Genomic DNA, 25,210 nt, shown 5'->3' with positions numbered 1-25,210 from the left:
TACAAACAGCAAAGCAAGGAGAACAATGCAAACACCTCCATAAGCAAAAGTGAAATATGGTCATTTGGGAATTTCTTTTTTGGCTAAACATTGTGAAGCATGGCTGGGCAATGCTGCATTTTGAAAGGTGAAAGGGCAAGAGAAAGGGCATCCTTCTTCTTATGTGTAATTGCTAAGGTTTGGATTTGTCTGCTTGAAAAAGACCCCACACAAACCTGTTAGTTGCCCACAATGCACTCTCGAGTCACCTCTTCATCCTACTTTTTCTTTCCCTCCAAGGCAGATGGATGGGGATGAAGGTGAAGAAAACCCAAGATGACTTCAAACAGACGTGGCATCCCCCAGGCAGATCACACCCTCCTCAATGCTCATGCTGCTTTAGAGGGTTGGGCAAGAAGGGGACATGCTCGTTGTCACTCAGCTGCCTTCTCCAGCTCCCATCACCAGTCTGACACCTCCTCCTGGCTGCACACCACACCGGCATCCTCCTCGTGGGAGCAGTTGTGTGTACCAACCTCGGCGTGGGCACACTCCAGCAGCGTCTTCTCCTGCCCCGAGCACTGGACGTCATCCAGGAGGATACGAAGCGAGGTCCCTTCCCCAAATTCTGCCTTCTTGCTGGCCCTCACCACATGGGGGAAGCCCAGCTGGCGGCACACCACGGCAGCAGCCACCGAGCTCCAGCCATCATCACACACCGTGCCCCACTCTCCGTCGATGTAGACCTCCACCCGGCCCCAGCTTCGTCCACGGCCACGGTGGTCCATCAGCCGCACGGCGCCGTTGCGGGGTTTCTTCTTCCTGCGCTGTCCCTTCCTTTCCCCCTTCCCAGGCTTGGGGACCCTGGGGCTCGGTGCTGGGGTGGGGACTGGCATCCTGCTGTTGTTCACTGAGAGCACTGGGATTTGGTCCACTCGGTCCAGGGCTGGCATGTGGGACGCTGCAGGGTCTGGCCAGCCTCTCCCCGGGGCTTCGGTCGTGGTCTTCAGCCGGGGACGTGGCGTTGGTGTTTTCACAATGAGTTCTGTTGGGGAATAACCCAGGAAATTATCAGTGTGACATTCGGAAGGTACTGCTTAAGGATCACGATACAAATACAGCGCTGATTTTTGACTGATTTAACTCCTCTCTTGGAATTTGCTTACTTGGTCCTGTTGAGAAGCAAAAACGTTCCCTGTAAGCCAGTATTTCATCAGCTAGAGACGCCTGCTGCTTTTAGTTAGCAGAGATGACTGCACGGCTTAATGCCAATAAATAAGACTCTTCCAAGAAGGAAACATTACCCAATTTCCAAGCAGTCTACTGGCAAAACTTCAGGATGGACATTAAAGGGTCGGCGCTGGAGTTCCACAGCCAGAAGAGGAGTTCCCCACCGGACCCTTCTCCCCTGCTGAAAGCGCTGTAGAGAGACACACTGTTCCTGCCATTCTCCTCATTACTAATGACGGGATCATTACAAGACCGAGCGCTCCGGCCTCCCCACTGTGCCAGATGCTTTATTCAAGGGGCTGAAATCGCGAACATTCAAAATCAATTCTCTCTGGTAACTGGAATGTGCAAAAAGAAGGGAGTTGCCAGGACAACACATAAAACAGGATTTGGGGTTGTTTTTTTCTTCCTCAAGAGAAAAAAAAAAAAAGATCCTTGAACTCCAAAGAGCTGAAAATTCTTTACTGTCACAGTTTCCAGGCGTAACTGGACTTGCTTATTCACATATGCTCTATTTTTAGCTTAAAAACAAGTTTTAGCTTGTCAGAAGGAAGCAATTCAGAATTATTTGGAACAATAATCAATTGAGCTTTGACAGTGTCCATACATCTGCAAAGACATCACAACATTTGGATAATTTCCTAGATTTATCCATTCTCATTCATCATTTGTTTTGTAGAAGAGACAGGGAAAAATACAGTTGTCTTTTCCATGCTTAATATCCATTGATCTCAAAAGACAAACCCATGCAGTGGTTCGGTTTTTGAGAGAGCCTCCAAAATAATGTTTTTTGGAGAAAAATGGTATTGCTAGTGTGAAAAGTTTTGCCTTCTCTGGAAGCTGAGGTTCTGAATGCAAGCCATAAATGTGAAATCCTTACCTGTGCACACCTCGGGTGTTGGAATCTGATCTGGAAAAGCACTCCCAAATCCCAGAGCTCATACAATGGTATGCAGCACTGCACCAAAGCTAGCGGTCACCTGGGAGCACTTTTCAAGTCACTCAATCAAGTTGTTACTTCATGTTACTCTTCAGTGTGCTGTTTATTAAATACACTTGCAACAAATGCATTCTTCCAGCTAATGCCAGCTGTGTGCTTTGCTTATTCTGTCACACTCACAGTAAACACTAACCAAACAGCAACATATTTACAGCTCTGCCTCCTCATTTTCATGCTTCTGAATCAAATGTTTCATGCTTGGTTTTCACCTGAATGTGAATTCAGTTCTTGAAAGGCTTAGCGGAATCTCTCCACTGCTTCTACATTACAATGTGATGAAAACTACCTTTTAAACAAAATCAAAAAGATTTAGTTATGTGTATAGTTTAAAAACCTGAACTTTGGACTTGCATAGAGAATAAAGCTTATGAAGAAACAGAGACAAAGCTGGCTGAACATGAAAAAAGTTAATAATGCTTGGAAAAAGCATTCACAGCTTGCAAAGGAAAATGTTTCTACAGAGGTGCTGAGTGCTTGGGCATGTCAACAGTTAATAATTACCCTTAGATCTTGTTCCACCCTAAAGACTCAATCTTAAAAGGTGATGAGTGCCCTCATTCCTCTGTGAAGTCAAAGCTGTACAACTCATCAATGATTCAAATGCAGTGTAATGCGATTAATGTAATTAAAAATTAAATAAGAGGAGTCTGACATTAGAGTTCCTACAGTAACACTAACGTCATTACGAAGTTGTTAGAGAACTGGCTACGTACTTACACGTGTAAACAAAATGCATAGAGGAAAAGAAATGTAATGCTGCCTAATCTAATTTTGAGAACTTAATGGTGTATTTAATTCTTTGCATTTAACACAGTGCTTGGGTTGCTGCAGCTTCATCTACATCTTTGACTACTCCACTTTTAGCAGCACAATGCTTCATTCAGTATGAAGCAATCATGAAGCCCTGGAGGGTTTGGATAAGCCAAAAGTTCACCTGAATGGCTGATCACTCGAGTCTTTTGTGAGCATTTTCTCATCACATATTCTCTCTCTTACAACTAACAATGACTCAAACCTCGCCTTGCTCAATGAGCTATTTCCCAACCCTTTAGCCATAATATCCTTCATCTCCTCAAGTGTTCCTCACTTCCTGAAGGCACTGCAAAAATCATTTATCGCTGAAAAATGCCACAGAGCACCGGGTCTCAGTGCAGAAACAGTCATGGGGAAAGCGAGTTGTTGGTAATGAAACAGTTATTATGCAGCACAGAAAAGGGTAAGTGTACAAGGGCAAAAACTGCAGAGATTTCACATGGCTCGGAGAGGGGAAATACCTCCTGCCTCATGCCTTATTTGAACCAACTCCTCGGACTCAAACCAGCTGGCAAGAATTAATTTTGAGGATACTCTGAAGCCTGCAGTTCTGGGTGGTCTCCACACACAGGGAGAGTGCAAGCTTTGAGTTTATATTTACTGCCAGCTAACACACACCCATAATAACCAGCAACAATGACACTTACTCTCCTTTGGCACAAACTTTATGAGCTTGCTTTTTACTTTCACTGGCACAGGCTCAACTCGGCATTTTCCTGGTGGTGCTCTCCTGTGAAAAAAGGGACACATAGGGCGTACAATTAATTCCTTTCCAGTGGCATCATGAGCCTTTGCTTCCCATTGTTTTTCGATGAATGTAATGCTCACTGGAAAAAAAAAAATCTGTTTAAATGATCCAAGAAATCTCTTACAGTAGAAAACATAATTAAACAATCACATATCTCCATTGATCAAAGTCCAAATATTCACAAGTCAATGGAGTCCTCTGGCTGTGTTTTCACTTGCCATTGCTGAATCCATTAAGGAAATAAAACATTGGCAGGTCCCAGCAATCCAGAAAGAGATTAATCAGACTGAAACTAGAAATCACAAAACTAGACAGCGTATGTTGAACATCTGATACAAAGGTCATACTAACGCAACTTTTCCGGCTGTCTTCAGAGAAGCGAAATAACAGACTATTATTCATACACAAAGCCAAAACAAAATACTTTCCCTTTTATCACAGTCAATACAAACGTGGAAAGCAGCCAGGTGGAGAATAAAGAGGTCTGTGATTTGTCACTGCTGATGACTTGCCATTTTAGTAGTACCAAAAATGCATTAGTTTCAAACAAGAACTTGAAGCGTCTCCTACAGAGGCTTTCTCTTAGAACCACACATTATTTTGACACAGATCTGTGTGCCATGGAATTACAGCTCACTTCTGAGAAGTTACATCCAGTTCGTAATCACTTTTTCCTATGAAGGTTGCTTGTTAATCTGCAGCTTCTTCAGAGGTTTTCAAACTGGTTCAAAAATGCATGATGCATGTGTTTGGAGGATATAACTCCTTTGTAATTAGGATTGTTTCCATTTGCATTTCTGTGGAAGGCAAAAAGTTCTTCTTGGTTGTGCCACAGGGATATTATATTCCTACTTTTATGAATTTCCCTGTGAATTCTTTCTTATTCATATTGCTACTGCCTACAGACTAAAGAAACTTCTTAAAATTGAACTTGCGACTGTTTTTTGACTTCTGCTTTCTTATTTTTGCAAAGGTTGTGTAATACAAGCCTCTTAATACACAGTTTACAGGAACTATTCCACTGTGTTAGCTAATGGAAAATGCTCCTGACAGAGGACGAGTCAGAGGAAAACAGGCAGCAGCACTGGGGTCTGTTTCAGTTTGGGGTCCCTTTCCAACACAAAAATAGAACAGTGGTTTGGTTCAAGAGAATGCTCAGATAGCTAAAGCTGTAAATTTAATTCGTTTGAAAAAGTAAAAGCGAAGTCTTAAAAAGTCCCATCCTGCATGTCTAGCTAAAAATATTCTGGGGTTTGGCCAACAATAGTAATGTTTTAAAAACACCAACTTGGAAAAAACAGCTATAAGTCTTTCCATAAAACACTGCTCTTCCCTGCCTTGCCCAGCCTCAGACACAAGCCCATGGGATCCCAAAGGTGTGACAATGGCTCGATTTCCTCGCCCAAGCCATTTTTACTCCTAAAACACACAACAAAGACTGTACTTTTTTGACATTCCTTTTTGTTGTCCTGCTTTGCCTGAGCAAGCACAGCAGGGTCAGCTCCGGCTGCCTGGGCACAGGGCACCTGGATGCACAGCACCAAGGTTGGGCTTCGCAGCAGGAGCATCCCTTACCTGGAGGTGTCCACCACTTTGTACACCACTCCATGGGGAGCCGTGGCGCTCGGTACGCCAGTAGACATGAAGTAAAGTTCCCCTGGGAAAAAGATCACACACAGCCATGAAAACTCTCCGTGGAGCTTCTGTCCTGCACAGCACAAAGGCATTCAGCATCACAGGTCATGGAGCGTCAAGAAATGATGAGACTGACAGACAGGGGTCTGGCTACTGGGGCAAACAGTGCGGCTTTGCATTTGGGATTGTAATGAGTGTTCATCTGCATTGCAGTGGCAAAAAAAATACACTCAGTGAGATGGAACTTTTACATATTGTCTTGAAACTTATCTAAAGGGGGGAAAAGAAAGCTGGGGAAGGACAATCAGGGATTGTAGTGATGGTACAAGGGGTAATGGCTTTTAACTTAAAAGGGAGTAGGTTTAGATATTGGGAAGAAATTCTGTACTGTGAGGGTGGTGAGGCACTGGCACAGGCTGCCCAGAGAAGCCTGTGGGTGCCCCATCCCTGGAGGTGTTCAAGGCCAGGCTGGATGGGGCTTTGGGCAACCAGGGCTGGTGGGAGGTGTCCCTGACCATGGCAGTGGGGATGGAACTGGTGATCTTTAATGTCCCTTCCAACCCAAACCATTCCATGATTCTACGAAACATTATTTTGACAAATTTGCGCTGCATGTTCGGTGGAAAAATGTTTAGTGTGTCCTTTAACTTCACTAATGTAAAACAGTCAAACCCTAAATTCCTTCTGTTGAAACAAAATGAAAGGAAATTAAGACTGTTCACACTCCTTTCTGCCTTTTTCAATGAAGCACTCCTTTGGGGTGAATTACAGGAGAACAAGACTTTGTTTTTGCTTTCTCACAAAATGAAATGTATCTCACAAGAAAGGCATTTGGATTTGTGACAGCTCTGTCAAGCTGCATGGGTAGGGCTCGACCTTCAGCCAAACAATTTCCATCACCATTTACTTGACGTATTTTCTCTTAACTGCATTTCCATCCCTCTCCTCCCACTGCACAGCAGGAGCCAGGACAAGCAGTCCAATCCAACACTCTCCTTCCACATCCCAAGTTTCTCTTCTGGAAATTACCAGGCAGAAATATGGATGTGGGGTCCCTGAAGCACACAGGCTGTCACACGTGCACCCTGCATGGTATTTGGGGTGTCCCTGACATGCTCAGCTGCCAGGGGATGGGGCTGTTGCCTTTCCAGTGGGTATGCAATCAGCCAAAAATACAGGTGTCCCCACCACGTCAATACATCCACTGCTCTGGCTGGATTAACATTCATCAGTACAACAGCCTCAAAAATAAACATTTCTGTGAAGAAAAGCTTCCTAAAATAAACTGTGTGGTAAACCTGTAAAACCAGGCTGCCTGCACACCAAAGACACGTTCACTGCAGGGAAAAAACTCACTCAACTGTTATTGACAAATTCCTTTCCATTATAACAAAACAAGCACAAGGCAAAACTACCTCTGAGAACAGACTCCAGACAAATTTCCACCTGGCTCTAAAATACTCGTTTAAGCCATGTCATCCTGATTTTAGGGTGAGATATTCTCCTCATCACAGCACTGCAAAACAACTGTAGCTTCCATGAACACTGGTGATTAAAGAAAAGAGATTTTAACTCCAAAAAGATAAAATTCCAAATTCAAACTTTTCAGCTAATACTGAATTTGGATGGTTTTAATTTCCATTGTAAAACAGGAAAGCTCGATGCCTGTGATTCCCCAACATCCACATGGGGAATGATCTGCACAACTGTATAAGAAAAACAGACATTTAAGAACTGGGCCATAACACACCAACTCTGCATTTTCCCAGCCACACCTGAAGCTACTTAGCAACAGAGCTTTCACTGCAGGGCTCATTCTCTCCCTGTCAGTCTGTCTGTCCACAGCCAGGAGCTGCACACTCTGCCTGCCCATCTCCAACGCTCAGTCATTAACCATGTTGCTGTACAAAGGTAACAACCACCAGGTTTCATCCCAGGACTGGCTTCTCAATGTTAGTTGAGAATTAAAACTTCCATTTAAAAATTACATTTTTCATAAATACATGTACACTGACTTTAGCATTAAGTATCTTACATGCCACTGTATTGTATCTGAAATACAATGTAAATATCTAAAATCTGAATTGTATCTGAAATACAATGTAAATATCTAAAACATTTAAAGGTTGGACGTGGTGCTTAGTGGGTGATACTGGTGTTAGAGGGACGGTTGGGCCAGGTGATCTTGGAGGTCTTTTCCAACCTTAATGATTCTTTGATTTTTCAGCAGTTCCTTCCTGGAATGCACAATGTTACAAATACAGCTATGTAAAGCTCCACTGAGACTACATCTGTCAGTCCTACGCAGAGCAAAATCCCAAGTGACATTAAGAAAATATGCTCCTAAACAGCCCTTTGCAGATGCCCCATTTGAGATTTAACACAGAGCTTTCACTCCGTTTCACTTTGAGAGGTGCAAATATTCCAGGTCAGAATGAGCAAATTCCTAATTACTGCCCATTATATCTGCTTTCCTGAATCCATCAATGGATGGCCTCCCTGGCCATTTTTCAGGTGTTTCACTGCAAAGAGAAACTGTAAGCATGTCATTCAGGGTGAGATAAATTAAATGATTACCTGCTTCATCTTCAGCAAAAGAGATGATGTACTGATAATAGTTATTGATAAGCCCAGGGAACATGCAGGTTTGTCCCGTCCCCATGCAGATTTCACTGTACTGCCACTCTCTGGTGGTACGATCCTCCTTCAAAGACATCAGGCGTCTGCAAAGGAAAAATGCAATTAAAAAACTTGCGCCAAACAACCAAGAGGATGATTTATGAACGTTAATTAGGAAAACTGAAAGGATGTTTAATGCTTTCTACCCACATTAGCTACAATATGAGCTGCAGCTCCTCTGAGAAATGAAAAGCAAAACAGATACATTAAACACACCCACAACACCTTCTCTTTCGGGGCAACACAAGCCCTTGAAATAGGGGAGAATTTAAGGGATTTTAATGGATTTTTTTTTAATATCTTTGGTGTCTGCAAATGTTGCATCAGAGATTTTTTGGGGGGGTTGTTGTTGTTTGGTTTATGTTTTTTTTTTTGTCTGTTTTCAGGATGTATTTGTATGCATTTTTACACTATTTTCTATATTCTAAGTGAACACCATATCGTTGCCCCTTTATTTGTACTGACACAGTGTGAACCAGTGACATCAACAGCTGCTGGCACACGGAGATCACATTCCTGTAGAGCAACGTGGAGCAAAGGCTGTATAAAATGTGCCACGTGAGCCCCCTGCCATAAGCTGCCAGGCTCTGCACGCTGCTTGCAAGCAGCACGTAGCAGCAGGCCAGCAGTGGTCACGCAGCACCAGCACTCGAAAGCAGGTGTAGCACCACTGGAGGACTTCGGCTGGGGGTAACAGCTTAGTGTCGGAAATATTTACTTACCCGCTCATAAAATCACCGAATATGTACAGGCCATTCAAGTTTGGAGACTCGCAACCCCGATAGACATAGCCTCCCGTAACAGATTTCCCCATTTTGTGTGGATACGCATAGATTGGAAGCACGTCATCTGTCAAAGAGAAAACATTTGTGGCTTGCCTTGTGTTGTGTATGATGCAGACTGGTTGTTTCTGTAGATGGGTCTGAGACTAGCACAGTACCATTGGGTTCACCTGAGCACCTTTAATCAAATGAACTGCTGCTGGAGACAAATTTAGTTTGATTTTCTCTTTTCTTAAACAAATTTGATAGCCCCATCTAGCTGGCTGAGCTAACAAAGGACAAATCAGCTCAGGGAGACCAGTTGGAGTCCCACCTGCAATATGGGATGAATTCCTGATAAGCTTGAGTGCTTTTCACCGAAACCTGACCATTCATCTGAGCTCTCCTCCACAACCAGGCTCTGTTAGTGCTGCTTCTGGCCAACCTCTAATCAGCCTGCCTGAGTCTGCAAGCTGCTTTCAGACACACTGCCTCTATGCAGGAGATGCTTGCCCAATGCAGCTGGGTTTATGTGGTGAAAGGCAAGAAAAAAGAGGCAGGTGACTCCAGACTGCAGGCACTGATGAAAGGATATGTCAGATGTCAGTGCGAATAGCTTGTGTTTCTCTCAAATGGGGGAGCTCAACCTGAAAGGGCCATCAAATATTTATGCACACGCAAAATGTAGCTCTGGAACATTCATTGCAAAATTAAGTTAAAACACAAGACAGAAGCAAAACAAAGGGAGATGACTTGATTTTGAGGGTGCTTCCTCTTTCCCCCTTTCCTCTTTTGAAACTCCTGGTGACAGGTATCTCCTCGTAGGGCCTACCCCTCCTTCCCCTCCTACCTCCCAGCCTTCCTCCCTGCCCCTGTGTCGGAAGCCTCAAGTCACAAACCTGGCAGCTGTGCACCAGGGGCACTTCATCTAAAGCGGGTGTTTCCTATGCTTACGCTGCACTTATCACCGTACAGGGGTTGTGGCATTTCAATGTTCTCACAGAAGGGTCTCTAAAGGCATCAGAAATTGTTCTGAATCCCCGGAGACCTCAGTAAAGCACTCACCATGAACGCTAGTGGAGGTGCTGTCACACAGAGAGTGCTAAATGGGCTCTCTGACAACTGCTTCAGCAGAGGAAGCGCAAAAAACCTGCTCTGTGCTCTCAAAAGTTTTGTCAAAAAACGCTTAAGTGCTCTCACTCTGCTTGCAGCTACGTTAATAACTGGAAGGAAGTGCAACAACATCACAGAGCACATCAAAGAGAAAAAAACAGAATCTCAGACAGCTCAAACCAGTGCCAGCCCTGTGGCCTCCCTGGATCTACGTGGAGATGCTCCAGCACACGACGTGGTCCGGGCCAGACTTTGTCACACAATACACTGACCTCACACACACACACACCAGCATTTAGCCAGCCAGCCAATACCTCGAACCCAAATTCAAAAAGTAAAAAATAAATTAAAATTTTCCTTTTTGGCATAGCTAAAAGGAATCCAAACCCAATGTACATCCAGTTACCTGCAAAGCAGGCAGCGCACACAGAGTTTGGCCAGCTTACAGAATGCATTTGTTCTTCTTTTTCACTAAGGTCACCACTTGTGAGCTACGGAGAAAAACAGAATTTCTCCAGATTTTCTTTGCTTCTGCAGTAAAGCTTATTTTATGTGGAAAAGATGAAATCATCCCTCAATATCACAGAATCACTAGGATATTTGACTAACTACATGTATTGCCCAGAAAAACAACAGCTAGCACATTTCATTTTTCTCCTAAATAAAAAGATGGCAACATTTGGACTTTCAGTATTTATCTGCAAGTCAGTTCCATTCTAGACTGAACCCATAAAGACCTACATCTCAAAAATGGATGTTTTCAAACAAGCAGTCAGGCTTTGAGGGCAGGAATTAAAAATGAAGGTACAGAAAACTGCACAGTGTGAGATGCAGCTAATTTAGAGATAACTTATATTTACCCATTGAAGAATTGGTGCAAAGTTTTTTGTCATAACAGCTGAATCCTTCCCTTGCCCTCCAGCCGTAGTTTTTCCCTTTCTCCACGATGTCGATTTCTTCATATTTGTTCTGTCCTACATCCCCACAGAAGAGACGCCCTTTCCCTTCCTTCGTTTGAGGTTCACCCCTGTCAAAGGAGCAGCGCCACATATTTCTCACTCCATAGGCGTAGACTTCGGGGCGAGCCTGGGGGTCATCAATGAAAGGGTTGTCTGGAGGGATTCTGTACAGCGGCCCCCGGTCGTTATTGTTCACATCGATCCGCAGCACTTTGCCCAGCAGTGTCGATCTGTATCGGAAGAAAGAAAAGAAATAAAGAAAGAAGGGAAATAAAACTAGACCTCAGTTTAACAGGCATTTTCATTCAGAGATGGTTTTTAAAAGCCTTGGGTTTTGTTGTTTCTGTTTTGGAAAACACAACTCTCTCCGTGGGAGGTACGCATGAATATCAGCGTGGTGTTAGGGAAAAAGTAAGCCCAGGACAGAAGACACCCCCAGTTTTACCTCCCCCAGTTCCTCTTCTCAACCCAAGGGCAACAGGGGAGACACGTGGAGCACACAAAGTTTTAGGGGCTCGTACTTGTTCTGGGCGTTTCCAAAGGTCCCGAACGGATCCCCAGCCATGCCTCCATCTCCAGTAAATATATAGAGATAGCCATCATCGCCAAAGAGCAGCTCTCCTCCGTTGTGATTGGAAGCGGGTTCCTCGATTTCCAGGATTATCCTAACCGCAAACAGGAAGGAAGCATTACCTATTGCACGAGTCCTAAGCAAAGGGCACAGAAACATCTGCCCAGTTTGTCCTTGACACATGCAATCGGCTGCAGACCGGCTTTGATATGTCCTCCTCCGTATCCATGTTGCTAAATCTTACTTGGGCACAACTGATTTTCCAACCTTATATAATTCCGACATATTTTGTGGATTACAGAAACACCAAATTGTGTAATAAGGAAAATCTGGGAAATTACATGGCAGGGTATACCTGTAATGATACTTTTCCTCTGATTCTTCCTTCCTCCTTATTAGACTTTTTTTTTTTTTCCTTTAGAAAAGGCATCTCAGCTCAAATCAGACTGCAATCTGCAAGGGAAAGGACTCCGGTCCATCTGTGCATCTGTACCGCATTTGGCACAATCCTGACGTGACAGGCTCTTTCAAGGCAACCTAAGACTTTGCAAACCTTATGCAATAGTTAAATTGTTAAAAAGGGAAGAATCCTTAAAGGACAATTACATACACAGGACTCCATGAACTTCCAGAACTGTTAAAAGCACTACCACCAACAGATCCGCATCTTGACAAAGCAAAGGTTATTCAAAGCAGTGCCAACAACCTTTACCTTCATTTTAAAACCTAATCACCTCTTGCCTTTATATCTTTTGGATGTTTTGTTTTGTTCTTTTTTTTTATGCACCTAGCTTCTCTTTCTTACCAAGAAAAGATTGAAATACATGAAAGTATACGTTTATAGAAAGGTAAAGCCAGGAATACATGCAGTGGAGGTTCCCAGGTGCAATAACTGAAGCTTATTTTATTCCAGCTTCTAGAAAAGCCCAGATTTCATGCTGGTCTTTTATTTTTAATATCTGCAAAAACATATGACAATAATCACTTGCAACACCTCATCTTTGGTGAACTTTTCCCCTTTTGAAAGCACAGCTAGTTACAGCCCTGACCAGACTGTAAACTGTGGGAAGGAAACCAGCCGTGTAATTATCCTGTCACCTGCTGCAAACTTTGCCACTCCTGACCGAGCACACGGGCTGCAGCCAGCAGAAGGAGCGCGGGAGGATCCCGTGTGATCAGAAATGTGGATTTCCCTCAACCTCCCGAAGAAGATGGAAAAAAAACAAAATGCATTGAGTAGGAACCTGCAGGCAAGCAGGCACAATGCACACAGAGCCTCAGCCCGCAGCTCCCTGGTGGACAGCATCTCAGGATGAAGTCAGTGGGAGCCGTGCCTGCACAAACACAGCAGGACCACAGCTTTCTAAACAAGACAGCTCATGGGTTTTGACATCTGCAGGTTTAAGCTGCTGACTGGCCATGTCTACAGGCCCGTCCTGAGAAGCACATCTAGATTTTCGTTCCCTGTCATGTACAGTGCTACCTCCACTGAATTGCTACAACTGCTTCATAAACCAGCACCCCCTTCTGTCATCAGCCTATCAGCATTTCTGAGCTAGAACCACCCACCGCTGAGTGACAAGAAAGCCCTAATACAGCCTGTGTAACAGAGTAAAATTCTTAAAATGAATGCTGTTCAAGGGCCTCTTCACATGGTGGTTCAGTCCTGTGGGTCTGCAACAAGTTATAAGCCCATAGACTGCCACAAACAAACCCCTAATTATCTCTGCATATTAATGTGGATCAACTGCAGGGTCAGACCCAAGCAAATAAATTTTCCAATCAAAATGCTCTCAGAAACAGCATGGTGATTTGCATTTTATTTAATTTGCTATTAAATTTGTAATGTCACGGGGTTGAGCTCTCATTCAGATAAAGAAATACGAGGACAAATTCATCGCTGGTACAGTATCACCGATTCTGTTTCCACCACTTTGGGAAACCTTTAGCTTTGGAATAAATTTCACTCATGCTTTGCAGAAGTCTATTGTAAAGGATAATCAAGGTCCTCCTTACTAAATATATGTATTTATACGTACTTACTATTTATATATTTATGTTTACTTACTATTTATATATTTATACATAAATAAAAAATAAAACAAAATTGACTAACTGTAAATAGCATTCAATCAAAGTTCAGTTAATGTTTCCAACACACTGAACTGAGAAACACGAATGTTTTATTCCTGAGTGCTTGCAGTTCATCCATGGAGGAAGTGTTTTCCCCGTCTCAGTGTGCTAGGCATGGACTTGGGCTAACTTGATAACAATCTGGAACACAAGAACAGTAACGAGCTAAATAAGTCTTATTCGTTAATAGTCCTTAAAAATGCACAAGCTGTCTTCTGAGATCTTAAATACATAAACGTGTGTACAATACCTTTCAGAACCATGGTCCAAAGTATTCATGTCACCGGGAGAAATTCTGAACTCACTGATTCGGATTCTCTCTTCATAACGAACTTCAACCGAATAGTAGACATACACTTTACCAGTAAATTTGAATTTAGGATGGAAGACAATACCTAGAAAACCTCTCTCGTCTCCTTCCCAAGGCGAGGTAAGCACGGCTTCGCTGATGTTCAGAAAGGGCTTTTCGAGCCTGGACCGATCGGGGAGGTAGGTCCACACCAGGCCGACCTGCTCAGCGATGAAGAACCTGTGGGTGCCGTCGTTGGCGTGCACCATCGCAACGGGGTTGCGCAGCCCGTTGGCCACCTCCATGAGGCAGAGCTGCAGACAGCCCTCCGCATCGGCCGTCACCAGCCCCAGGTTCTGGTTGAGGTTCTCGTTCGTCAGCAGGTGTGGGAAACAGTAGTCCGTGTCCTCCAAGGACAGGTAGCGGCAGAACTTTGCCATGTTGTTCTCCAGCGCCACTAACTCCGGGTCTGACGAGAGGTAGCGAAAAATGGAGCGGCATTTTTGCCACACTTGCTGGCAATAGTCTTGGCAAAGCCCCGGTATCGTCCGCACGGGGGTGGAGGGATCCTCGGCGTCATACAAGTGAGCTGCATACGGAGAGCATTCCTAGAGGGGGAGAGAGAGAGCCTCAAGCCATTTTTGGACCAGATCTGAAACAGCTGAGCAGCAGCACTAATTGGGGAAATTTCTCCTTAATTACAACATATGTTGTGGTTTATTTGGAAAATATATTAACAGAGGAAAGGATCTTAGAAAGTGGGTTTATCTCAGCATTCACGGAAATGATCTTCAATATTCCTGGAGAAAGCTGGCTCCCATGTGCGGGTATTCATTTATTCCCACCATAGCACTAACGAAAACCAGTGATGACACATATCTTGCTACATCACCCTAGTAGGCTGTACTGGGGAAAAGGAGACTTTTCTCAGAGAAAAGGACAAAGAAAAAAGAGACAGTCCCAATTCACAGCCCCTGGGAATGGCTGCAGCACAACCCTAATTCAGAGAGCCTTGGAGATCCAGCTAAGGGCTGACTCAAGTCCATCTAGCTCGTGGTATTCTCCACTACAAAAACTCCTCCAGACAGACACATTTTCTTTCTTTGCCACTGCAACCCAATACAACACTGTGTAAATTACAAACTGACCAAAGTGACTCAGTTCTGCTTTGCAAGGGCTTTTCCTTGCAATAAACATAAAATGTTTTCCAGTTTCAATGCATCTTCCCGACAGGCATCTCAGAAGTGCTCTCCAAATAATGTAACATGACTCAGTGGAGGCTTGGTTATTTTCACGGGGTAGATAAATAACTGAGGCAAGAAATGCAGTAAGAGAAACTATCCTTCCTGAATAAAGTCTGCACTTTTTAAGTCCTAGATGGCATTTCTTCTGAGCAAAAACAGCTTAGCTGAAACAAAAACAAAAGCTACAGGAGCTGCTTAATGCAGATTACAGCACTATTCAATAGCTGAAGATATAATATCCAAGATACTGAAGTATTTAAATTAGCAGATCAGTGCACACAATATTTAATTTTTATTTTCCATTACATTCCACAATAAGCTGAGAGGCCATATAACAGATCATTAGTGTACAGTAAGCTTTCCCCCTGTAATGTCAAGCCATTCATTGCAAAATGAAGGTTATTATGCCTTCAAATGAGCAGCAATTAATGTGGTAAAAAGAAGATTACGTGTGACACAAAACACTGAAATTACATACGCAGATGGGGTAATGGCACTCAGCTCCGTTACACGAACCCAGAGGTGTGCCAGGGACAGAGCAGAGCTGCAGCGTTTGCCAAGGCAGTTGTCATGGCTGAAAATTTGGCCTTACAAAACCAATTTAAACAAGAGAATTGGGAGTGAGGGGTGGTCGCTTCCCTTTCTGCATTTGAAGGTTTCCCACTCCAAGAGAGGAGGCACCCTGCTTGAGCACCAGGATGGGTCTGCTTCTCTGAAAACCTATTTCAAGGCGAGCAGCGAGCTCATGCCAGGCTTCAACAGCAGAATTCAGGATTGCACAGAGGTACGACCTCCCTGTCCCTTTGCCACTGCAGGTTGTTCGAGTACAAGAAGAAACGCTTGTCAAAATAATTTGATTACATTTGAGAGAAATCACAAATTGTGTGCAGAAAGGGACAGAAGTGTGCTGAATAATTCACAGAAAACCAGAAAACCACTTAGTAATTCAGGTATAGGCTATAAATTTTATATAGTGAATAAATGAAAGCAGAGCGTTCTGGAGCAATTGCGGTGCCTGGACTCCCATTTTGTGCTTGTGTGGGCAGAGGTGCAACCATTTGTAGCCACGTCTAGGGCTGATGATGCACTGAGCTCATTAGAACATTTCAGTGAATCATTTTTTCCACACTGAAATACCTCACTGCTTCTGAACGAGTTTTCAACAGGCAGGTTTCTGACGTACGCAGGAGACTTATCATTTCCAGAGGCAGAAATACTGCTTAGCAGGCACTGCTAACTTGTCTTCTCCTTGCGAGTGGACTTTTGGCCACTGCTTGTTTCAGGAACACATTCAAAGTTTTTTGCTTTCAGTACAACATGAGATGAACTGAAAGTCAAACCTCTAGAAGCTATTGTGGGAAAGGGTTGTCTTTTTCTCTTCACACTTGCAAAAACACAAGAGCTCCCTGCAAAATGCTAAGAGCAGGATTTCTGAAAAGCCACTTTGATCCCATCTGAGCACAGCAGACTAGACTCCGCTGTCTGAATTAATTTCAGATTTACACTTGCACGGCACAGAGCTGCCACTATTCTGTCTCAGGGGCATTTTCATACACACGAGGCCACTGCTGATGATAGGGTCGGATGCTTTGCTCCGCACAGGCTGGGATTATCCTGTTACTGCACCTGGCCACAGAACACAACCCTGTGGAAACATTCCCTGCGTGGGATGGCTGCCACAGAGGTTTCTAGGACACATCCTCGGGCATCACTCTGCACCCATCAGCAGGACTGCTAACACCTGGCACATGCTACTGGGCTGCTGCAACCCAGCACAACGAAACCCCCGATGCCATGAGCTGGGTGTAACGAGGGGCACGCTTTGTACAGGCAGCTCCCCTCCTGGGTGTCTTCAGCAGCTCCAAAGAGGGTGCGGAGGCTCCGCAGGATGTACCTGCCTGCACACCCAGCTCCCAGCTGCTCATGGCTTGGAGCAGAGCAACATCCTCAGACACCCACCAAGGGCCCAAAACTCCACCGAGCAACCTGCTGGTGCACAGGTGCTCCTGGGGAGCACACCCCGGCGGATACCCCGACCCTAGCGCACCCAGACGTGGCACAAGGCAGCCCTGCCTGGCTGCGGGCGCTGCTCCACCTGTGCCCACGTAGCCCTGTGCTCAGGCACCCGGCGGCTCAGCCCACCTGAAGCCCCCCTGCGTGCCACAACCCCCCCGTGCAGCCGCAGCCCCCCGGTGCCGAGCAGCTGCCCCTCACCTGGCAGAGCAGCTCCTGCAGGTGCCCGGCGCAGGCGGCGTACGTGTGCCCGTCGAGGTGCGCGCTCAGGCGGTAGAAGCGCTGCAGCAGCGCCCGGTCCCGCCGCGGCTCGCAGCAGCCGAAGGCTCCGTAGCGGCGGCAGAAGGCGAGGCCCCGCGGCGGGCGGAACGGCGGCTTGAAGTCCAGGCACTGCGGGTGCGGCCGGGCCGGGCCCGGGCCCAGCGCCGCCGCCAGCAGCAGCGCCAGCGCCGCCCGCGCCCCGCGCAGCGCCCGCATCCCCCGGGCCGCCGCCGGGGCCCCCGCAGCGGCCGGGCAGCGCTCGGGAGCGTGGCCCGGCCCCGGCACGGCACGGCACGGCCCGCCCCGAGGGGCAGCGCCTGCCCGGGGCTTCCCCCGGCCCCGGCGGCTGCGGAGGGAGGCGGCGTGGAAGGGGCTGCGGGGGGGTGTGCGGAGGAGCCGGGGGTCTGGGTTTACACCGATGGGGTCGGAGACGCGAAGCCCTCGCTGCTTGGCCAGAGCTCCTGCGGCCTTCGGTGGTACGAGGGCAGGCTGCGCTTTGCTCCTGCTCGGGTTGCTCTGGTGCAGCCCCTCGTGCGTGGCCCCGGCGGTGGATGTGCCCTGGGAGGATGCCCCTCGGCTCAGGACCGTGCCCGGCGTGTTGGCCGCATCACCCCAAGCCAGCCAGCATAAAACTGCCAGCCCCTTACCTCTCCCTTACCTCTCTGCTTCACGGCATGCCCCTTCGGCGTGCTTACTCCAAATGCTCTTTGTTGCTTATTTTTTGCATCCCGTGTCATGTTTCACATTAGCAACCATTACAACCAAGTCACAAGTAGACATGTGTGGTTTTTTTTTTCTCTGTTGTTTTTCACTGCAGCTAGCCACAGTGGCCAGTGCATTTCAATATTAAGATGCAGACTGTCCATAAAAGACAAAGAATGCCGAGTTCATGCTGACATGCTATTTTTGACTCCCGCTTTGAGACTAAAGGACTGCTGCACAGTGCATATGGGCTGTAAAATCACTGCATGGCTTGGAACATCCTGTCAGGAGACCATATGTGTTACAGCATTTAATAAGAGTTTGTTTTTCTCTCCATATGCTTATGTAACTGCTACTAAGGTCACTAAAAACTTTGCATATGTGCAGGCAACAAGAATACCTGATGATCTTACTTCAGAGTCCTCTACCTTTTTATTTTTGTCATTAAAAACAACAAAAACCAAAAACAAATTAAAAAACCACACTTTTTTCATGGATGACCTTGCTAAGCACATTGGAAAACAAATAAATGAGCCACTGCCCTTGAAAACTTTGCATACCATGAACAAAGGCAGTTATGCAATCCCGTATTTCTGTAGAAACACCAGATATAAATGAACCTCCTACTCATCCCAGATAATCTCTTATTCCTGTGGATAATGCTGGCTGTTGTCTCAGAGTTTGTGGTGATATTTAAACATCCCATTACAAAAATACCAAACACATCCTAACATTGTTAATTAACATTGTAAGATTAATACACAAAGAAGGGATTGCAGTAACCAAACATTTTCTGTGATAATGAGATTTATCCTATAGCCTCTTGATTTGCTATTATAGCCCCTGATTAGTTTGGCATCCATGCATTTCATTCAGAAATGAATGGAAAATGAAAGGCTGTGCATATTTAGCAGGGAGTTTTTGAACGATAAGAACCATAGATTTGATCTCCTCGTCACTGCGAGCTGGCATAAAGCAGCTCCGGGAAGTCCTGGGTGTGCATTCACCACACACCCCCTGGAATTCCAGTGCTTTGTTGCGTACCCCAAAGTGCCACAGTTCCCAGTGCCCTGTTTGTTCAGACAGGGACATTTTTTGGCTTCCTCCCAGGCTGGGGACCACAGAGCAATTCATCTGCAAGGCGCTGCTGAAATGGAGACTGGAGCTGCCTCGGCCTCAGTAATGAGCTAGTTCTGTCGAGGACGGCTGTATTTCGAATCGTATTGTGAGCTGTATTTCAAGGCTTCCCAGGTAGGATCATGGGCTGTGTTTGAGGAATGGTTGCTGTGGCAGATAGGAGCACACACACACCTCTAGCTTTTATTTCCAGCTCTGCCTGGGGGCTCACTGTGTGATCATTCCCAAGTTACTGTTTCTCTGCCTAGATTCTCCCAGTTGGAAAATGGCAATCTTTCACGGTGTAGTTTATTGATATTTTAAATTGCTGTTTTGTTATTTTTTATGAGTTCCCTCACTAAAGACAAAGCTCAGGAGTGGAACCACTGCCCTTGACCTGAAGTTCCAAATTTAAAAGATTGCCTGCCCTTGTTGTTACCTGGGAGCCGTAACATGTGTCTGTCCTCTGTGGAGCAATTACAGAATGGGTCTGGGCTTTGATGTAGGCACTGTTCTCCAAGATCACAGGGCAGTTTGAGAACTGGCCACTCAGGAGGTTTCATATCAAAATAACTCATTTTTAATTTGGATAATTTGAAAAATTGTCCTTGTACTTAATGACCCAAATGAATCAATTGAATAGTTTGTGCTGTATATCAGCTATTGAAAACATAGTTTTTTTTTTTTTTTTTTTTTTTTGTTTTTTTTTCCTTGTTTGATTTGTTTTTGTTTTGTTTTGTTCTGTTCTGTTCTTGTTAAGGCATTGGATTACTCCTATTCCCTCTGAAGTCTGTTGGAGTTTTACCAATTGATTCTCAAAATCAGCATTTGTATTGATGTATGACATTGAAGCCAGGTACGGAAATGCAGAATTTGCTTGCAAACAACACAAGACAGAAGAAGTGTTGATCAGTTTGGGGTACTGAACCTGCAACCCTTAAGACAATTAAAGCAACCAATACTCACAGATACTCTGCAGCTCAAAAAACAGTCTCATATCCCTCAAGCTGAGCTCCTTGAATGTGCAATGAACAGATTTTTTCACTCGTTCTGCATACATTAGAATTTGTTAGCATTCATAGGACAGATTGCTTAGAAATGTGATTAAATTGCATTTGATCAATGACCAGGCTTTGACCCAGAGTCTGGAAACTCCACCTTCAAGTGCAGTTTGGGTCAAAAGCAAGGAGTTTAATGCAGTGAACCTTAACAGCCAAAGGACATTTCGCTACCCAAGCCAACTGTGATCACTATGCCTGAAAGCATAGCAGTTGGGAATTAAACACAGAGCTATAAGTCTTTGTGGAGGAAATTAGGCTTTGCCTTCTCATTATGTGTCTGATCACTAAACCCTTCTGTTCCTCATTTGTTTTCTAAGTGTTTTGTTTTCCTTACTTGAGGAGATACTGAGAACAGATAAATATTATGAGAACAGCAGCAAAAAGATGTGTGTGCATGTAGATAACATAGCCCCAGACCCACAGATACACACAGAGAAGAGCAAGGTAAAGCATTCCGTTCATAGAACAGGATCCACGCTAGGCAGTTTTATAGTGATCTGACATGAACGCTGCTTGTTCCAAAGGCTTTTAGCATTCTACATGAACAACAAACAAAATACATTAAGCCTTTAGAAAGATGCTTAGAAGAATAGTTTTACAACGCAGTCAAAACCAAATGGTCATCTCCTCATTTAAGCTGATTGTCGAGGAACACAGACATGTGTCGGGCAGCAGCTGAAGTCCCGCTGACTGCACCAGGCCTTCTGACACATTTTGGTGTTAAGGCAGCACTTAATGCAAAATCCTAAGGAGCCAGCCCAGTGCAGGCAAAATCACATGCTACATCAGGAGTACCATCAGAGGGTTTGATAAGCAGAAATCCTGCTGCCTCTAGACATACTAGGAAGAGTCAGATGTGGAATGAAATGTTCTGCTGTAACATTGGAGACCTAATTTCTCCTGGTAATGGAACTATGAGTTCCTCATATCCTTTAATCCTGTTGTTATGAAGCACCTCCTACTGCTTTAGCCATACCCTCCGGTGCACATTCCTATGCCCTGTGTCATATGTCATCGGAAGTGTTTGTACAGAACACCAGGACAGCCCTGCATGTGGTGTAAATCAGCATAGCTCAACCACAGCTCTGTGCACGATAACCAGGATGCACACACAGACAGCGCACTGCTAAAAGTTTTTCCTTTCATCCTTATGCTTGTGTTGTACACAAGGAGGATGGAAATATCATCGTCATACAGCAACCAAATAACTCCTTTGCTTCTTTCGCTTCACAATTTGCTACCGCAGGAATTCTAACGCAAGGGCCCTAAAGAGACCATATGGGTGGTAAGCGATTCTTATGTGTGGCACGTACAGAAAGAACGTATTTTCTTATCAGCTCGTGCACCAGCAGATCATGCAGAAATGATTTTTAAAAATTACTACTATTTTCCCTGCGGTAACAGAAACAGAACAATAAGTAGCAACCCTTGAATGATTTCTCTCTATCCTACAGTGCATGGATATTTTCCCCCTGTTTGGTCACAAGAGGAATAATAAAGCCATTAAAATGTACATTTCTTTTCAGAAAGTATTGTATTGATTTTATGTAACATCTGAACGCTTTGTGTTATATATTACATATAACCATATAATTTGTTTGTAACAAGAAACAGACCAAAAGACTTGCTCACTGAGTTGTACAAATGAGCCTTTCCTCATCAGTGATCCAAAACATTATAAAATTGCCTGCTTTTTAGTTTGCTCTGAGAGGTGAAAAAGCTCGCTTACAGAACCGTGTGCATTCCACAGAGAGGAACGATGATTTTTTTTGTAGATAGAGCCTGTACTGAAAAAGAAAGGTCCAGTTTGAATCCATGCCGTTGTTCCTGGATCATTCAGCCCCATCAGTAGTCTGGAGATAACAACATTTTTTGATTAATAACCATGAAAATGTTACTTTTATGGAACAAAGCAAGCAGCAGCCAACTCTGCTGTTACTCCACCCTTATTGAAGGACATGGAGCTGTAAACAGGTTGTTCAGATATTTTCTAATAGCTGGAAATAGAAGGCACAGCCAATAAAAGCAAGCTCCAACTTGAAGAATTCTTCCCCCAGATAATCAGCATAGGAAGGTCTTGCAGCAAAAGGGAATAGATGCCATCCTAAAAACAGGGAGATGGGAAATTTACTAGTTCTGAGCCCTTTCTGACTGAGCAAGGAAGGCAGTAACACTGCCAGCTATACCAAGCCTTCAGACATGCTTTTAATAAAAGACATATCTGGGGAGCAAGCGACCTTTCAGGAAGGACAAAACAGGGGGGGAAAAAGAAGTTACATGAGTCTATGTGGATGACTGAGTGAGGTCTCTTCCGGAGGGACAGGGAATATGCAAGTGAAGACGATGCACAGCTTAGGACCCCCAGAGAATCCTGACCCCAATGGGCAGCTCCTGGGTTGCTGTGTCCCTTGCATGACTGGTCCAGCACTAGCAGGCTGCTAGTAACCACATTTTCAGTGGATTCCAGTCAAGTACAGTGTCTTCATGAAATATGCAAGGAACAACATTTTCTGCTAAGGGAATATGCATATTGCCAGTCTATTTAGGGAAGTAGGGCATTTAAAGAAGGTCAAGGGTATCACAGTTCTCCATCCAGTGATTTTGTGCCTTCTCTTTCACATTCTCTGGGCGAAGCTGAGAAGAAACGCATGATCATTTCACAAAGCAAAGGAGGGCTTTGGCCACAGGCTGCTATCTGCCACCATGGAATATCTTCAAGCCTCTCTCAAAGTAATAGCAAGTAGTTTGGGGATGCTGCAGAGCTTGGCAGGTTGACTTCAGAGAGGCTTGTAGCCTCATACAGGACCTGCCTAGGTGCCGTGAATGCAGAATGAAAGGAATTCTGAGCAGATTCAGATTGCTTCCCCTATTACGGAGCGACATTACTGCAGACTGTTATATTTTCTGGTAGCCTAACTCTGGCTGAAGTTCATGACTAACAGTATTTTACAGAGTCCCAAGCGAGTTAGGTGCTGGCCTTCCAGCCATCTCAGTGAGGGCTCAGTGTCTGACGTGCTTCAGTATCCAGGAAATTCCCACTGGCTGTACACGCCTGTAGACCTGTGCAAATCCAGATCTCAGCACTTACTGGCTTAAATCATAGGATCCTGAAAATAAAGAATTAGTTCCTAACTTTAAAAAGAAAAAGAAAAAAAAAAAAAAAAGGTATTCAGACAGAGTTATTTTGCTGTAATCCAGAATTCTTGCATGCTGGATATGATTTATGACTCGATCTGACGTAGCTCAAAATGCTAAAATAGATGTGGCACTCACAAAGCAACTCAGCAACGCAGCAGCGAAAGCAAAAAGTGGCAACTGCAGGGACAGTCCAAGATAGACACAAACTCTAGGTGTTGCACAGAATTGCACTGTAAATTAAGAGCTGTATTTATCTGATGTTTAAACCATGAGCAATTTTATCTAGTGCTGTAGCTTATGTGTGTTTAAAGTGATTTCCACCTTTGGCTCTTCCCTGGCCTTCCCCTTGGCTGCAGCATTTTCTGTGGGGACCTGGGGGGTGTCAGGTGCTGGTGGCCTCAGCTGTCGCAGACAGGAGACAAAGTCCAGGAGCAAAGGGTTTCCCCAGCAGTGCCCTGCCACCTGCCCTGGGCACGTGGCACGGGGCAGCCACGGTCTGACACCTCCTGATACCCACAGCCCCCATGGCCAAGCCATCCCTACGAGGGGATGAAGCAAGGAGGTCTTGAACTAACTGCAGCGAGTGTATGTCAAAATTAGCAGCCTGAATTACACCCAGAGATAACCGGGAGGTCACGGGATCGTGTTGCTATTCCTGGATGCCCTTGGGGCCTGCTGCAGCAAGCCCAGCCAGAGGCGAGCAGGGCCTGGTTCACCATGCCAGTATCTGGGTCAGGGGCAGAAGGAAATCCCCTCAGAGCAACGTCAGCAGTGAGCCAGGCATCGCTGCTCCTGATGCTTTGGCTGTTCATCAGCTGCAGAGGATCCGGGGCTGCTTATAAACCTGGGCCCCGTTTCATGCAGCCCAGGAAATGCTCCGCGAACAGCTACCCCTTGACAGAACAGCTCCTCAGGGGCCCTCAGTTCTTCGCTGCCCCCACACACTTTCATGTGGGGAGCTGAGAAGGAGGCCTTGTAGGGTTGCTCCGAGTTCAAGGCTTGCCTTGGGGTGCTCTGGGGTGGGGTGTCTCCACACAGCACCTGAGGACATGGCTGGGCTGTTGGCATTACGGGAATATTTGGGCCACGCTGAGCTTTCCTGCATGCAGCTCCACTAGGTACAACCACTTCTGAAAGCAGTCTCATCCCCTTTGTAGAGGTGCCCAACGACACATAGCCCACTGTTATTGGATATTTTTGGTAGCTGATGTGGCAGAGCTAAAGGACTGGATCTAGGTCAAGTATAAGGTTGGTTTTGTTTTTTTTTTTTTTTTTCTGTTACACTGCTAGCCTCTTTATGCAACACGTGTATAATGTCTTGGTCTCCTGTGGATCTAAATGCAGGTTTCACCTTGGATTCTTTGCCTCAATTCTCCTGCAGTAATGTCTAAGGGCTGCTGCCATAAAAGAGCTGCCATGTGAGCTGTATCAAATTATATTTTACTAGCCTCCATTTCAGCTTGATGAGGATGGGCAACTGCTTGTCCAGAGTGTTGTCCTCACAAGGTGGCAGCCACGGTGAGCCTTGCCCTACTCCATGCCTCTTCATCAAATCAAGCAGCATTGGCGGCTGTCTTCTCTGGCAGCTCTAAGAAAAGATTTCCCGACTACCTCGGCTAAAGATCCCGTCTACAAGCAAAATGCTGCGTGCACATGTACTTCACGTCGCATGACTCCATCTCCTGGCAACCAGGGGTAAATAAAGCCAGGCGGTATTTGGAGGTCTTGGGATCACTTTTATGCTTTTCCTGTTACAAGGGGAGTG

The 25,210-nt window shown here is 45.2% G+C and overlaps 1 protein-coding gene across 1 annotated transcript; it reads right to left on the bottom strand.

Annotated features, from left to right (window-relative positions):
• Positions 1-440: 440 nt before the first annotated feature.
• On the bottom strand, positions 441-17,644 carry HHIPL1 (HHIP like 1; the record flags this gene model as incomplete). The annotated part of the gene is made up of 9 exons (XM_084287423.1): positions 441-1,024; positions 3,670-3,752; positions 5,346-5,427; positions 7,983-8,128; positions 8,807-8,933; positions 10,819-11,147; positions 11,439-11,582; positions 13,872-14,518; positions 17,369-17,644. 9 exons carry the CDS (start codon positions 17,642-17,644, stop codon positions 441-443), a joined length of 2,418 nt encoding a protein of 805 aa, XP_084143549.1.
• Between the last annotated feature and the right edge of the window lie 7,566 nt (positions 17,645-25,210).

This window comes from Netta rufina (genome assembly GCF_964035555.1).
Source record: "Netta rufina genome assembly, chromosome: 5".
Lineage (NCBI taxonomy): Eukaryota > Metazoa > Chordata > Aves > Anseriformes > Anatidae > Netta > Netta rufina.
This window is presented reverse-complemented; position numbering and strand designations above follow the sequence as displayed.